The sequence below is a fragment of the Ziziphus jujuba genome, chromosome 1, assembly GCF_031755915.1.
Source record: "Ziziphus jujuba cultivar Dongzao chromosome 1, ASM3175591v1".
Lineage (NCBI taxonomy): Eukaryota > Viridiplantae > Streptophyta > Magnoliopsida > Rosales > Rhamnaceae > Ziziphus > Ziziphus jujuba.
The window spans coordinates 38,077,073-38,093,345 of record NC_083379.1 but is presented as its reverse complement, the minus strand read 5'-3'; the positions used below and the strand labels follow the sequence as shown (position 1 = coordinate 38,093,345).

The 16,273-nt window shown below is 31.6% G+C and overlaps 2 protein-coding genes across 2 annotated transcripts; one reads left to right on the top strand and one right to left on the bottom strand.

Annotated features, from left to right (window-relative positions):
* Positions 1–1,123: 1,123 nt before the first annotated feature.
* LOC107432319 (glucose-6-phosphate/phosphate translocator 2, chloroplastic) lies at positions 1,124–5,644 on the bottom strand. Its single transcript, XM_060813951.1, has 5 exons — positions 4,562–5,644; positions 3,738–3,963; positions 3,295–3,517; positions 2,359–2,572; positions 1,124–1,518 (listed from the first exon to the last, which is right to left on the bottom strand). The coding sequence occupies exons 1-5, from the start codon at positions 5,078–5,080 to the stop codon at positions 1,507–1,509; spliced, it is 1,194 nt and encodes a 397-aa protein (XP_060669934.1). The 5' UTR covers positions 5,081–5,644; the 3' UTR covers positions 1,124–1,506.
* An 8,148-nt stretch (positions 5,645–13,792) lies between these two features.
* LOC107432122 (aspartic proteinase nepenthesin-1) lies at positions 13,793–15,235 on the top strand. The gene has a single exon (XM_048467928.2). The coding sequence runs from the start codon at positions 13,793–13,795 to the stop codon at positions 15,233–15,235; it is 1,443 nt and encodes a 480-aa protein (XP_048323885.1).
* Positions 15,236–16,273: the final 1,038 nt, after the last annotated feature.

Here is a 16,273-nt window from a genome sequence, read left to right as displayed (position 1 = left end):
TAAAAAATATTAAAATTATAATGCAATCAATATATTTTATAGTATGAATAATTATTGTTCTATTTTTATTTATTAAAACTTTTCATTTATTTATTTAGAAAGAAATTACACGGAAACTTTTGACTATAACATATTTTGTCCACTCTAGTACTAAAGGGACATTCAAAGTCTTCAAATTACGTAAGTATCCTCGGAGATTATTTTTGTTACTGTTTGTGGGCCTTCTAGAGCCCATGTAAATTCTGTAAAGAAGAATAATTCATTCTATGGAAGTATTAAATAACAATTTGATTCTTCAAAATAAAAAATAACAATTTGAAATATAATGTATTTTTTTTTTTGGTCAATTTATTTTATTTTTTATGTTTACGTAGAGGAATTGAATAGTTTTTCTATATAGTTTTGATTACTAAAACCATAACTTTCAAAATAATAATTTTAAACCTTTTCAATTTTTTTATTCCAATGGCTCCATTCATATGTCCCACATTTAGTGCACGGTACTGTACTACCATTGTCGGTCATTTTCAAAGTACAATTTTTATTTTTATTTTTTAATTTTTGAATTTTCCTTTTCTTTAGACCAGATTTCAAAATATAAAAAGTTTGAGAACTTAAAAAAATTCTTCATTTTCATATTTACATGGAAGCACACTACACAAACAGAAATGTCCTTTTAAATAATCGTTTCTGAAGTAAGATGTAGTAAGTGTATTAGAATATAAAATTATGAAAATTTTGTATTTAATTTCTGGGGTTAAGCACCCAACAAAAGCATTAGTTATGCAAAATAAATTTGGGTGTGAGGGCAGTCAAACTTGGTATGCAGTTTTTGTTAAAAGTTTATATGAGGACTTGTATTTGAACCAATATACTATATATTTTGAAAATAATAATTTCCACCAACCCAATAAATAAAATTTCAACCAAATTTTTTTTTTTTTGGGTAATGTATATTTCAACCAATTCAAGTTTGAAAAAGTGTTAGCCACCAGAGCCAGATTGGACCATAGAGACGCTAAAAATTCTATTCACAAAAGCACAATAAAGGAGTAGCTTAAAGCCTATCCATCAACTCAATTGGTCTATTCTCTTGGAATACTAGAAGAATCTAACAAAAATATGCGAATAAATTAAGACCCATTAGTTTATTTATGCTTCTCCAAAATATTTCTTTGTCTGGGACATAATCCTTGGCTTATTGAAACATTTTTCTCACCAACTCTCAACAACCAACCAAAAAAAAAAAAAAAAAAGAAGAAAAGCAGAAAAAAAAAAAAAAACCTGCCTACTTGCTCGTATAACAGTAATGTTGTTCTGCTCATTATTGTTATCTACAAGTACACACTTTTGGCTTTACCCGACCAAAAATTCCCAGTAAATATTATGGACCCTGAAAGAAAACTCTACCACTGCTTCAGGCTCAAAGAAGCTCTCGATGCAATCCCTCTTCCGTCGTTTTTACGTTACATGATGAATATAAACTCCTCCTTCCCAAGCTTTCTCTTACTGCTTTGCCTGAAATTCATAACAAATTTTTTTTTATCAGATTCCATGCAGTCACATGAGTGTCTAAAGAGAGATACCGAAAAGCATATTCGAATAGATATTTGGTCATTGTCAAGTCTTTGGGACCTACCAGTTTTCTTGACTTTTAAGCAAGACAAATTAACGGTGGAAAGAAACCGAATGAATTTGTAAAAATAGGTAGGTTTTGATAGTCCAACCACCACCAAAAAAATATGACCACCTAACACCAAGAGATCAAGTTGCCCAAATGGGTAGCTAATACAAATTGTATCCTACCTCACCCTCCTTGCTCCAATAGCAAGGAGAAAGAAGAAGAAGAAGAAGAAGAAGAAGAAGAAGAAGAAGAAGAAGAAGAAAAGTTCCAGCCATTCCACCCTAACTCCATCTACCGCCTTATCTAGCCCATTCAGTATTCAGGTTTAGGAGGTCATATACTATGGTTTAGCACATATATCCTGGAGTGGTCCCCTATAATATTTTTCCACTTTTAACCAAAACAATTAAGTAAATGTCAAAAAAATAAGCAAGTCCACTCAGACTGCACTGCCTGTAAAAGGTTGTGCAGGTGAGACAACCAACTTACACAAAGTATCCACCAAAAGTAAAGAGAAAGCGTTTTTATTATCCACGTTGGCAGCTTTTAACATACAAACAAGAACCATGTGAGGAACGAAAACAAACAACTTTTGTCTATACATGTGATAGCAGTTTTCACAGAAAAAAGTTTACAATAGGCTAAGGGTATAATAGTCTTTTACCCAAAAAAAAAAAAAAAAGCAATATATGAAGACAAGCAGGCAGATATCATAAATTTGGAAATGAATTTACCTGGGAATACAGGAAGGTTCCAAAAATTGCAATGGCAGCTCCAAGAGCATTGACGGGTTGGACGGGTGTATGGAAGATGATGATGGAGGAGACTATGACAGATATACGTTTCATGGTGTTGCCGATGCTAAATGTCAAAGGAGAGATCTCATCCAGCGACATGTATGAGACCTGGTTGTAGAGATGATAGAACACACTTTGGGCTGCTACCCACCTATTTTGTACAAATAACAGCCACAAAATTTACAAAGGTAGATAAAACAAAATGTCCTGAAGCATTCCTACATGAATTTGAGCCAAATCACCAAAAAACAACATACATGCTTATGTAACACTAACACCTGATTGTGACTACTTAATTTTTATATGACAGAGCAAAGAAAAGCAAACAAGAACTTTAAGATTTCCCTCAATAAGCTGGTCGATAGATGAGCATAACAATGGAAATTTATTCATCAAAACTGCCAATTTATAAAGTTTTCTTCTTTTTTTACTTTTAAGATAAGATATCAACCTAAGGTCCTAAGTTTTAACTGATAATTTTTCTACTATATTTCCAAAACCTAATCAGTTGGCATTTTTAATCTAAGCAAAATCAAAGCCATGGCAATTTTATTAAACACAAGAAATTCAACAGACCTGAAGATCATATAATCAGTTCAAGCATAAGAAATTGGTCAACATGGTGCATAGGCTGCATACGTATATTTGTTATTTGAGATAAAAGACTAGAATTAGTATACAACATATTATCTAATCTAAATGAATGAAATTCTAGAGCAGGACATTGAAGCAAACATAATTTAGCTCATTCCATCATGGATCAATATACCATTTTCCTTCAGGATCTAGCACAATAAACCATATCATACACGAGGGTATCAATACAGCCAAACAGGACAGAGATATCAAGAATAGCTATTGTCAAGTAATTACCATATTAACTGGGGTCCAATTTGAGAGATGGCCTTTTCCCATCCAGCCACCCACAGCTGTGGTCCCTCAACCGCAATTGCAAAGGGTGTGAGGATTAAGAGAGACAAAATTGATAGACATGCATAGTAGTTCATTCCACTAACAGATTTCCCTTTCATGCCCCTCTTAGAAAATATGTTCCGGAAGACGAAGGCCAAGTTTGATATCATGGCACCCATAAAACCTGAAGAAAATGAGTAGAACAACCAAATTAAATTTCCAGAGCTTTGATGCAAATATAAAGTCAAAAATTAATCTTTAATCAGTTTTCTTTTACAGAAGTTAAGATATGGCGCAACTTTAATACAATAATAAAATCAAGAGTTTCTGTTCACATGATAATTTTAATAAAAGAGCTAATAAGTTCCATTGGTTATGCAAGAAACAAAGAAAGTGTTAATTACCAATCATGTTGAAGTTGAGCTCGGTCAGGGCAGCAAGGGAGCAACCACCGATGATCGGAATGAGTGACAGGTACACGGGCACAGGGAAGGACTCACCCAGTAGAAATCTGGAAACCAAAACGCTAAAAGCAGGCTCACCACTCTTGATTATATGAGTGAAAGACACTGCAACCTTGGACATACTGACCGTGGCTGCAACATGCCCAATTGTATGTGCAACAGCAACCTGTTAAATATTATAGGAAAGTAAAAGGAGAAAATCAACAATCTATAATATGAAACACCCTCCCCACAACCAAAAAAAAAAAAAAAAAAAACCAAGTAATATCCTAAACCCCAAAACACCAAATTCGTAATTCATTGCTTTGGCCAAAAAACGAAAATTTTGCATTTTAAAATTTGCTGAAGGAAAAAGAAACTATTGAGACCCCATAAAAGAAGCATCTTCTGAACTAAACTAATTTTTTTTTTTTTTTGGCCTGTACTAAATTGAACTATTTGATTATTCTATATTTCTCAATATAAACAGCTTAATACAAATTAGTTTCTTTCTTTTCCTTTATTTTTATCTCTGCAACTAAACAAAAGTGTGGTTATTTTCATAATTCAGGAATTCTTAAAAAAAAGAAAAAAAAAAAAAAAGGAAAATATTCAAGGAAACATAACAAGTTAAAAACTTCACTTTCTATCCTTTTCTCCAACTTTCTCAAGAACCCCCCATCAACCCAGGAAAAAGATAAACAAAAAGATTTTATTTTTTCTCAGCAACCAAACAGAAAAAAAAAGGAAGAAAAAGGAAAAAAGAAACCTACAAATTCACTTACCGGAAACAGAGCTTTCCAAAACTCAAAATCAGTCTTAGGTGCCTCGGCGATCCTCGTAGCCCAAGAGATCAACATGATCAAAGACCCACAAGCGAGAGACAGAGTCGAGGTCAACCAAGGAAAAGGGTACGCATTCAGAACTTTTTTGTTGTAAATATTGAACACCACATTCAAAGCCCACCACATAGCGAAGTACACACCGATCTTGACCTTCTTCGCTGTCTCCGATCGAGTGTCGGGCTTCGGCAGCTCGATGCTGGACTCGATCGGCTTCGATCGGTCCGCCTCGTAAGCTTCGCATTTGATCGTGTTCCTCCGAGCCTTCAGAGGCCCAAAATTGTCGATCATAGAGACATGTAAAGCTTTTTTCACCGAGATGGCCGATCCTTGGTTTTTTTGCACCGGCAGAGATGGCAACAGCGAAGATCGCTGTGTTGGGGCCCGAGATTTTTGCCGAAAGAATATATCGGACCCATTGGCTGTTGCTGTTGTAGCAAACTGCTTCACTGAGCAAATCATGCTGCCAAAAGCTTTAGATTTTCCCACAAAATTTTTAAGTAAATTTTTTTTTTTTTTCCCTTTTTCTGGGTTTTTGTGGAAGTACACAAAAAACCCAAAAGTTTATAAAATACAAATACAAGTCTGTTTAGGAGAAAAAAGGAAGGTGAACCCAATACTTCACGGCACTTGAAGAAACAGAAAGTTGGGGTTTTTTTGACCTGAATTTCTTCAAAAACGTAGACCCAACGCAGAAAAATAAAAAGTAAAACACTTTTTTATATAGGAAACATCAAAGCCAATGAAAATAAAAATATATGTAAGAAAATAAATATTTTTTCAGAAGATGTTTGATGATTGATCAAAGAAGCGCTAAAACCATAAAAAAGTAGTAAAATAAATATGAGAGAGAGAGAAATAGTTTGGTATATGGTATATCCCCACTTTTCTTTTCTATTTGTAGGTCAAAATCTTGATGGGGGGTTTGGTGGAAGAGATAGAGAGAGAATGGGTTTCCTTCTCTGAAATCTCAGTCCAGAACGATGTTAAAGTCTTTTTTTTTTTTTTTGCCTACACTGCCTTCAAAAGAGGTACAATGCTTCACTACTTTGTTTACCAGTGTGTTTTAGATTATAGGCTCTCTGTCTCTCTTTACACCTGTGGGTGTGTGTCGGCTACTACCCTAATCCCCCCCAAAAAAGTAATAATAAAAAAAATTAAAAAAATTCAGAATATCTCTAAAAAAACATTACTTTTTTTTTTTCAAAAAAAAATTATTAATAACTACATTTATCAAAATTTAGATATCAAATAACGGATACTTTTCTATTTTTACGCTTTTTTTTTAATCTTTTTAAATAACTAAAATTCTGTCCCATTATTTTGTTATAAAAAATTATTAATATTATTTAGGGGTAATTAATTATATCCGTCAACTGCATACTACCTTTGTTTTTTTTTTAAAGAAAAACTATATACTACCTTTTGATATTTATGAATTATTAATTAAAGATAATTAAATATTTATGAATTATTATTTTTTTGTCGTTTTAGTTTAATCATATAATTTTCCCAATAAATATAGAAAAATAAGTTATGCATATTTTTTAAAAATAAAATAAAATAAATTTTAATGGAAATTATATGAGATAAATAGATGACTAGACATAACTGAAAGGAATAATACATGGGGACAATAAAAAAAAGGTAAGTTGTAATTAAAGTCATGGATGTCTATATTATTTTAATATGCAATTATATAACAATTTTGTTAATGCTATGAACAAAGATAATAATTTTTTTATAAACCATATTGTTTAGACGTCAATATATGTTAAACCGCACCATAAAATATGCAATTGTAATCATCTCTATTATTTAAATATATTTCTCTCTCATTCTCTTTGTAAGTAGTGTAATATTTACTATAATATTTGTTTTTTTCTCAGTAGTATAATATTGTTTAGTTTTTCGTAACCTTATTGACGGATGATATTGCTCGTTACTCTTAAATAATTTATATCAGGTTACATGTCCCATCAAAACTGAAGGCATTAGAGTGAGTTTTTTTTTTTTTTTTTGGGGAGAATATTATAATCTGAGTCATCACTTGAGATTGCAAAAGTTTTTATTAACTAAATATAAAAGTTTCCATTTCCCATAAAAATAAAGGCATTACAATCTGATTTTTTTTTAAAATATTATAATTTGAGTTTTTTTTTTTTTAATTACATTGTGGAGGAGAGATTTTCATCAAATCTAGATTTGGAGATGTATTTTTTAATGATTTTACTATTGATCCAAAATTATAGATACAATATTATAATCTGATTTTTTGTTTTTTTTGGGTGAATTAATATGAGATATGACATGAGATTGTAAAAGCTTTTATAAATTCAAATATTTATATTAATACTGAAGTTTAATATTTTTCCCTATTAATTGTATATAATATTCTTCAAAAAGAAACTAGCATATAACAGTTTTATGGACTTTATCAAAAAAAAAAAAAAAATTATGGACAGCCGGGAGTAGTTTTAATTCCATTTTGGCTATTTCAACTGAAAAAACTCCAAATTTGCCATATACATATCTTTGAAAGCCTTTTTTTTTTTTTATTTTTTTTACCCCTTAAACTCGAGCTATTTGTTGGTAATATATGTGTATTTTAAAAAAAATTGAACTGTTTCTTTATTTAATTATTGATAATATGGAGTTTTGGTTTCATTAGAACCAAAATATGTTAATTTGTTCATCCTATTTTGAGCTAATTAGTTAATTATAATTAATATAACATTAGTCAAGGGGTCATGATATACTGGATCTTGTAGTTATTATGAAAATGAGGACCAAAAGTAGCAGGAAGTGGCTAAGCAAAAAAAAATTAGAAGGAAGTGGACGGTTCCAATGTGCCTACTGATGGCTTTGATTAGATCTTGCTTCAATCAACGTTTTTTGTTTTATATGAATGCCAATCACGATCATGGAATATCATTCATCAATTAAAAATTATGATTTTGAGAAAGATATATGCATAGATGACGAAAAGGCAGCCAAGAAATACATAAGAGGGGGAAAAAGTAAAATAATTAATTAAGTTTAAATTGATTAGAGGGAAAAAACAAAAAATAAAACATAAACTAATATGTTAAAATACAATATTTTATGCGTGTAAAATAATTGAGGGATAATAACAAATTCCTGCCCTTTGCTTTTATTTTTTTATTCGGTTAGATAAGTAACTAGAGTTAAATTAATCAATTACTAACTATTTTGGGAGAAATCTTTCTCATTTTGTGTCTTCAATATTATTATTATTTTATTTTATTTTCCTATGTTGAAGTGAAGTGAAAAGTAATTGTGGGATCACCTAGACCATTAGTGACCCTTGATTTGGTTTACCGTCACAATCCTCCTCCTAAATTTATAAAAATAAAAAATAAAATTAACAAGTAATTTTTCGCTAAAATTGACAGTTAATTATTAAAGAGTGTAGCGCGAGGAGCTAAATGATTAGTAACCACCAAATACAAAAATAATCAATTGGATAATTCGTAATATTTTGCATTCATATATATATATATGTATATTATGGGTTGATTAGTATTTTTTTTCATATTGAATGTTGATTTTCATGTGAAATGGAAGATAAAAATAAATATTATAGCAAAATAAAGAAAATAAAAAAGAGAAATAAAAGAAAAAAAATATGTTATTTTTTAGAATAAATGACAATGAAGCTCATCAGAATTTCACTATAGCAAAACTCTCCGTATATAAATTTCGCAATTCATAAATATATAAAAAAAAGTATATGTTATTGTAAAGAAAAATAAATAATAAGAAGGATGACAGTGGTAGCAGGTATTAATTAAATAAGTTTTATCTTATTTTAAGAATTTCCATTTCTTTGTAGTACTTCATAGCAGATGTGATGTAGAATTTTTTTTTTTTCCCCTTAATAAGAGGTGGCTTAGTATTGTTTATTATAATCACGGTAGATTTCGTTGGCTGTCAAGTCATCTATAAATGTTTTTTTTTTCCTCCGAATAAAAATATCTTTTAGTAGTATTATAGATATTACATTCTAACCTTTTACCATATGATATAGTATTATCGAAGATAATAATTTATTTTATCGATATTTGAATTTTAATTTTTAAACCTACAGATATAAAAGCTGAATGATTTCTTTTCACTATAATACCACAATCAATAGTTAAGTTATACTATAAATTTGTAGACAAAAGAAAGGCATATCATTATTATATATAATACCAACCAATATTCTTCTTCAAACAAATTACAATGAGTATTCTTTCAGCCAAAAAAAGAAGAAAAAAGAAAAAAAACAATTACAATGAGTACCATTCGCCAAAAAAAAAAAAAAACATAATGAGTACCATGCCGAATTAATTAAGGCTTAAATATTCTACGTAGTACTGCTATGGTGGAAAAGATATTACGAAAGCCTATCTCCAATTGCATGTAACTCATGAATTACTTTATTGGAATTACACGGAACCGGATGTTCCATAAGATGAGCAATTTTGTGTAAATTTATATTACCCAAAAAAAAAAAAAAAATGTCGGCCAAATTTATATGTACATTTACATATATCAAATACTCTATATTACATATGAGCAGTTTTGCAGGAATAAATTGTTCCAGCAGACTGTTCTACAAGATCGATCATCTTCAAAGAAACCCCTTTATTCTAATTTCTATTTAACTAACTCCGACATATATAACACACATACATGGGCACCTTGTAAGAGGTTTCATTGTTTGTAATCTACTTTAAGACCATAAGGTCCATAACATTCATCAAAATACACAAATCCTGCCATATCAATTTTCTTCCTTCTGAATTTCAGAATCCTGCCTTTTCCGTCATCTTAAGGTGTTAACCACAAATATAGGAGATGAATATATAGGAAAATCATAACCGAAGATGCCAGTTATAATCTCCCATTTTAGCCATCTCCAAATAATGATCTAAATGAGTCATAAACTTTGATACAAGTCAAGTTTTTCTAGAAGGAAATATTTGGAAATGTTGCAACAAGCCATAACCATTTTGAGTTTACAAAGAAATGGATATTTCAAAAGTCAAATACTTGGATAAACACACCAACTACAATATCCATGCATGATTTAGAACTTTGAAGCTCTACGAAATGTCAAAGTTGATGAAGACTAGGTGTACAACTCGATGTGCCTCTGGGAAGTCGCTGAAACTGATTCTTATCTCCTCCTCCAGCTTCTCCAAATCTGCTGATAAATCCTCCGACCAGAAAATCATTTTCTCCAAGACAGTAACATTTTCTAACAAACAGTTCAGTAAATGCATTTCGGCTGCGTTCCCTTTTAAATCTGAGACGCTAAATTTCTTAAGACAAGACTTGAAACATTGCAGGGATGCATTTGACATCAAATATGGCCCAAGTTTGAGACCCTATGCATGACCACTGACAAACCCATCCCATGAAAACAGAATCATTTTAAATCAATGATCTGAAATTACAGCACCATGCAAATAACATGTCATATTAAACAATGAAAGACCCACCTCTGAAATGTCAATAGATTCTAGGTTAGGTGTTCTCTGAAGAAATTCAATCGGAAATTTTGCAATAGAGTAGTCACAATCGCGATCCATGACCTCCAAATGAGTCAAATTTATAAATTTTAGATAGCCTTGGCAACAAAAAATAGGGGGAAAAAATAAAAGAAGACATTATTCCTTTAACATTGTCTAAGAATTTTAAAAAATAAGAAGAAAAAAATAATAATAAGGGAAGCTAACACACATAAAGAGTATAATCAGAAAGTGTAAGATTTCTGGCATGTTGAACTCCAGCAAGAGGCTTGATTGCTCAATGAGCAGCTTGTTCTGTACATCCCAGATTAGCAACATCAATGTGTGCACTAAACACTGAAGATAGGTTGCATAGGGAAAACTGAATTGTCAGATGAGAAGTATATATAGAGACACAAGGTTGGATGCATCTATGCTGACCACACGATCAAGTATATCATCTGAAGGAAAGGGATCATAGTAGATAGACAAACTCTTCAATGTGGGAGAGAAAATAGTGGTACTATTTCTAACCTCCCAACTACAATTAGTTGAAGCTCAATTATTGGAGGACTGTACAACCAGAAAAAGGTCTTCTTGTGGACTGGTCATTAGGAAAGGTAACTAGTGAAAGATTTAAGGTCTTGAGGCTTGAGAAGCATATTACATTGGGAACTTTCAGAATACCGACTATTTCTAAGTTTAATGTAGTCAGTGACTGGGACACAAAAAGGCAATGGGGAAAAATAACATGTTGCTTTGGAGGTAAGGAAACATCAAGCTCTTCAACATTACGCGACACTAAAACAACCCCTAAATAAAAATGGAAAACACTAACAGGCACATTAAGCATAAGGCGGAATCCTTTTATGTCTGAATCATCTTGGAAGAGTACTGCTTTTTGCACTTAATTCAAGAAGTGCCTGAAGTCCAGATTCTGGTTGTTTCCAATAGAACCTAACCCATCGTCAAGTTTACTGTTGGAGATGGAGGTCCACATCTATTCACATCTTTTCACATCTTTTTGATAGCACACTAGTTCTTAGAACATCTTTAGAAGAAAGGAAGGATAGAATGTGATCTAGAATACAATCAGGTAAGTTGCTCAATGGAATCTAGAATACAATTAGGTAAGTTGCTGATTATGTCCAGGCATTCACCAACATCCTGTGCTTTGTGAATCTTCTGTGCTTTAGAAATAGGCTGTGGAACAGTAAAATGATCCATGTATATACAGCTCTCTCACTGAAGGAGAAAAATCAAATCTGTAATCATGAGAAAAATGGAAAGATAATTCAAATATCTCAAACATGATAAATGTAAATTTTATTTTTTAGTTTTTTTACTTTTTGGTGCAATAAAATTTCAGATCACTTAGGAGCCATCATCCCCACAACAGTCTCAAAACAAACATCAACACCAAAACTCCAGATGGATTTAAACTAATCATGTGTACAAGTTTAGCTAACATAGCTAGATTGCAAACGTCTTGAGGACTTGTGTAATACAAATCAATATCGATCCCAAAACTTTACCCTAAAACACAGAAATTAAAGTATAAAAGGTATTACCTCCATCTTTTTTAAAAAAAAAAAAAAAAACATAGAATTACCATAAGGGGGAAAAAATACCAAGAAGTACACTGGCCAACTATCCAAGAGTTCATTTTGTTGTTTTTTTTTTTTGGGGCTAAAGTAGAACAGAGATATTAAGTCCACTCAAAATCAGAACTAGAGCATCAACACTTACAAGAAGGGAGATATTTGCAGTTCATATCTTGAAGACCACGCAAAAGAATCTCAAATTTGCTAAACGGTTATCTAACCTTTTTCCATAATGGAGATTACATATTCCTATGAAATTTATTCAAGGTTTTAACTGAATTGTATCAATCAAGGCAAAATACAAAACAGGATAATTTTTTTTTTTTTAATTATTACAAATGAACAGTAAAATTAAAAACACATGGTTGGCGAAGTGGGGGTAAGGTAACTAAAATTGATTTCCAGCAACAATTGTGGTTTAATGGGTTTACTGATCATTTGTCTTTCTTTTTCTTGATTCTTTCTAGTTTTTGCTATTTTGTTAAATTTATGCGAAAACTTGCAGCTTGTTTGGAGAAAATGAACATAACGAAAGCCAAATTCATCATGATGCAAAGAAAGCGTTCCAAATGAAATGTACGGCATTAATAGGAAAGAAAATAGCGTGAACTTGATCAGGGAAATGGGTTTTGGATGCATTGGAGGAGTGAACTCCCCGAACAAAGACATGCACTGGATTAATGAAAGTGGGTCTAAACCTTATAATACCAAAATAATAATAATAACAATAATACTAATAATAATAATAATAGTCCTAGGTTGGCGGGAAATTGGAGGAGAAAACTAAAACTTTTTTTTTTTAATTTTTTAATTTTAATTTTGTCTATATCGTTATTCTAAATTGATCAATTTTGTTAATCAAATTTTTGATATCACATGACTTGCATTATTTTATTGAATTTATCTTTCATGATTTTAGAGCATTATTGATTGATCTATCATTAATAAATTATTAGTCTTTTTCTAAAAATATTAAAATAATATTTTTCAAATAGATTTTAAAAATAATATTTTTCATAAAAATAGCATAAATTGAGAATATGCTGAGCCCAGTGGTTGTACTGTTAAAAATACACTTTGAGGTCTTAAGTTTCAAATCTTGATTTAAAAAATTCAATCATGTGCATTATATTTTAAAGTTTGACTAAGAAAGTGGGCTATATCTTTATATTTATATTTTATTTTCTGACAAATTGAGTGAATGAGACTACTTGAAAGAAAATTAAAACTACAAAGAGAGTATATGTAATTTTTTTTTTCTTTTTAAAAAAAGAAGGTTGCCTTTAAAAAGCTTGAAAGTGGAGTAGGAGTTTGTAAACTTCACCTTTTCAATTTTTTTAGTTATTAAAGTCATTTTTGAACTAAAACTTTAGATATGAGTGAATGAGACTACTTAAAGAAAATTAAAACCACAAACAGAGAGGTATATGTAATTTTTTTTTTTTTAAAAGAAGGGTGCATACAAAAAGCTTGAAAGTGGAATAGAAGTTTGTATAATTTATTTTTTCATTTTTTTTTAATTATTAAAGTCATTTTTGAACTGAAATTTCACATATGGAGAAGTGTGTACAGTATCACTGGACTGGACTATACTTGTAAGCTTAGCTTGTAATTTCGTCATACTTAATTAAAAATCAACATAATAGAATATACAAAATAATATATATTTTTCCCTTTTTTTTTTTCCCTTCTTTTTTTCTTTTGAGATATTAGTTAATCGTCTCAATTACTTTTTCCTTTTTAATTTGAATAAATCGTCTAAATTACTTTTAAAGTCTTTGGTATTTAATGTCATTCGTATACCAAGTAACATTTATTATATATCACTATTCAATTGCAATTTTTGGTAAAATAATAAATGTTTTGTACAATTAATGCGTTCATTGGTAGATGATCAATATAATTTGGTTTTGTTAATTAACACATAGTTTGAATTTAATTCATCTCCAATTTGAACCCGTATCATATTACATATCACCATAAAAACAATATAAGAGTGGATGTCTCAAATGAATCCCTACAAGCGGTTGACCCAATTCATCTCAGCAATGGCAGAGTTAACTAATAAACATTTCCTTGCCACAGCAACTCTGCTTATTTTCCTTACAACAACAGTCTCGCATTTCCATTTTACATTCTCAGAAGACTCAAAGCCGACTGGCTTCACTCTAAGTCTCATCCCTGGAGACTCACCAGATTCTCCGTTGTATCAAGGAAACCTAACAAGACATGAAAGGATGCAAAGGTTGATCAACATCACCCAAAGCAAGGCATCTCTTTACAGATTAATGTCATCGTGGCCGGGCAATGCCACGACGACGCCAATAGGCCCCGAAAACATTAATCTTCCTATGATCCGCAACAATTTCTACTATGCAGTGAAGATAGGCATTGGCAATCCAGTGTACAATGCTTACCTTCTCTTGGACACTGGAAGCGGCCTAATATGGACGCAGTGTGAGCCATGCCCAACTTGTTACCCAATGGAATACGGCATATACGATCCGAGGCGTTCCAACACTTATAGTATGCTTCCTTCTAGTCACGCTCTTTGTCAATCTGGTTATTACAAGCGTGTCCAAAACCAATGTATGTATACCATGATATATGGAGCCGAAGCAGTAGCAGGAGGATCAACCAGCACATTGCCGGTTCCGAAAACTCAAGGAGTTGCCTCTTTGGAAACATTCACGTTCGCTAATAACGAAGGAGGGTTTTCGAACATCGATGGAGTGATCTTCGGCTGCTCGCGTTACGTCCAAAACTTTCAGGACTTGATGTTCAACCAGAAGATTTCTGGAATCCTAGGAATGAACACGGCCCCGGATTCGTTAGTAACCCAGCTGATGAACAGAATCGATAGGAAATTCTCTTACTGCATACCTTCTGTTTTGGACCAGACAACTCGTCCTATTTTGGTGAATTTTGGGACAGACGTTCCGAGAATCTCCACACCTCTTGTCAACACACTGTTTGTCTCTCCTCCTCGTACTCAGCTATTCTTTTTGGATTTGCGAGATGTGAGTGTTGGAACGCACCAGATAGGGTTTCCCAAAGGCACTTTCACAGCTAGCCCAGATGGAAGTAAAGGTGTGGTTATCGACTCCGGAGCTCCTTTCACTGTGTTGGCTGAAAATATTAATGGAGTGAATGCTTATCTTTTGGTGATGAGTGCGTTTGATGCTTATTATGGTCAATCTCAAGGACTTCCAAGGGTCAAGGTTGACCAGTTTGAATATTGTTATGGTCTACCAAATGGTTTTAATGATTTCTTGACCTTGACTTTCCATTTCTACCCGAGAGCTGATTTCGTGGTGAACTCCAGAGATGTGCATTATGTCAACTCTGGAATGAGATTCTTCTGCGTGGCATTAATGAAAAATTCAGGAGGATTGTCGTTGTTGGGAGCATATCAACAGCAAAATAAGCATATTGTATATAATCTCGATCTTAACGCACTGCAATTTGCTACTGTCACTTGCCCCATCTAAAATAACGTCATATTTTGGTTGTATTTGCTTCCTTCTCATGTTGAGTTTGTAAATTTCTCTGTTGGAAATGAGAGATCTTGAATAAACACCAATTATTTTGGCTCATTTCAATCCTGATGGACCTTCCTCAACAAATACAGATTAAATGAGGTGTCATAATTTAATTTGTAGGATTGGATTGGGGACAGAAGAGAGGGATCTAAATCCCCTCCAGATATATATGTGTGTATATATATATATATATATATATATATATATATGTATTAAAAAGAAAAAGAACCCTAGGTTGGCAGAAGAGCTGCAAAAAACCTAATTTTTTAATTCTTTTTTTTTTTTTAACAGAAGAAAAAACTGAATTTTAGGTCTGAGACGGAGGATATTCAAAAAAACTAGCAGCACTTATTCTGAGCTCTAACCATTTCTAAGAGGCTATTGAACCTTTCTTAAAAATGCTTGCCGAGTTGATTTTTAGGTCATAAATTTACATGTATAGGGTGTATTTTTTGAATAATGTGGGATTTTACATTTGATAACAATTTCAAAAAGTATATGTTTAGTAGGTGAATAATATGAAAATTAAAAAAAAAAAAAATACTATTTATCATAATTGTTGATTATCACTAATAAAATTTATATAAAATTTATATATCATTTGGTAATTTAAATAGCCATCCAAAACCATTTTCACATGGATATAACTTCCTATGACACATATGCCCATACGTAAAAGAATTTTGGTCTTGTAGCATTTTTAAGGGTTTGGTGAATTAATACTTGGTACCTCAACATAATTGGACAATATCTCATTACAACGGAAGATTTTAAAGCTTTTCAGATCATGTACACAAAATTGATATCATGGTAATTAAACTCTAACCATTTCAAACTGCGTACCAATGTTACTATCTATCTTCTCACATCATTTAAAAAAAAAATAAAAATAAAGAATTTCTATCTTCCTTGCGTCTTTGGAAAAGGTACTTAAAGTTGACCCCAAAAATTAAAAAGGTAATTAAAAGGCATTAAATGATACGACGC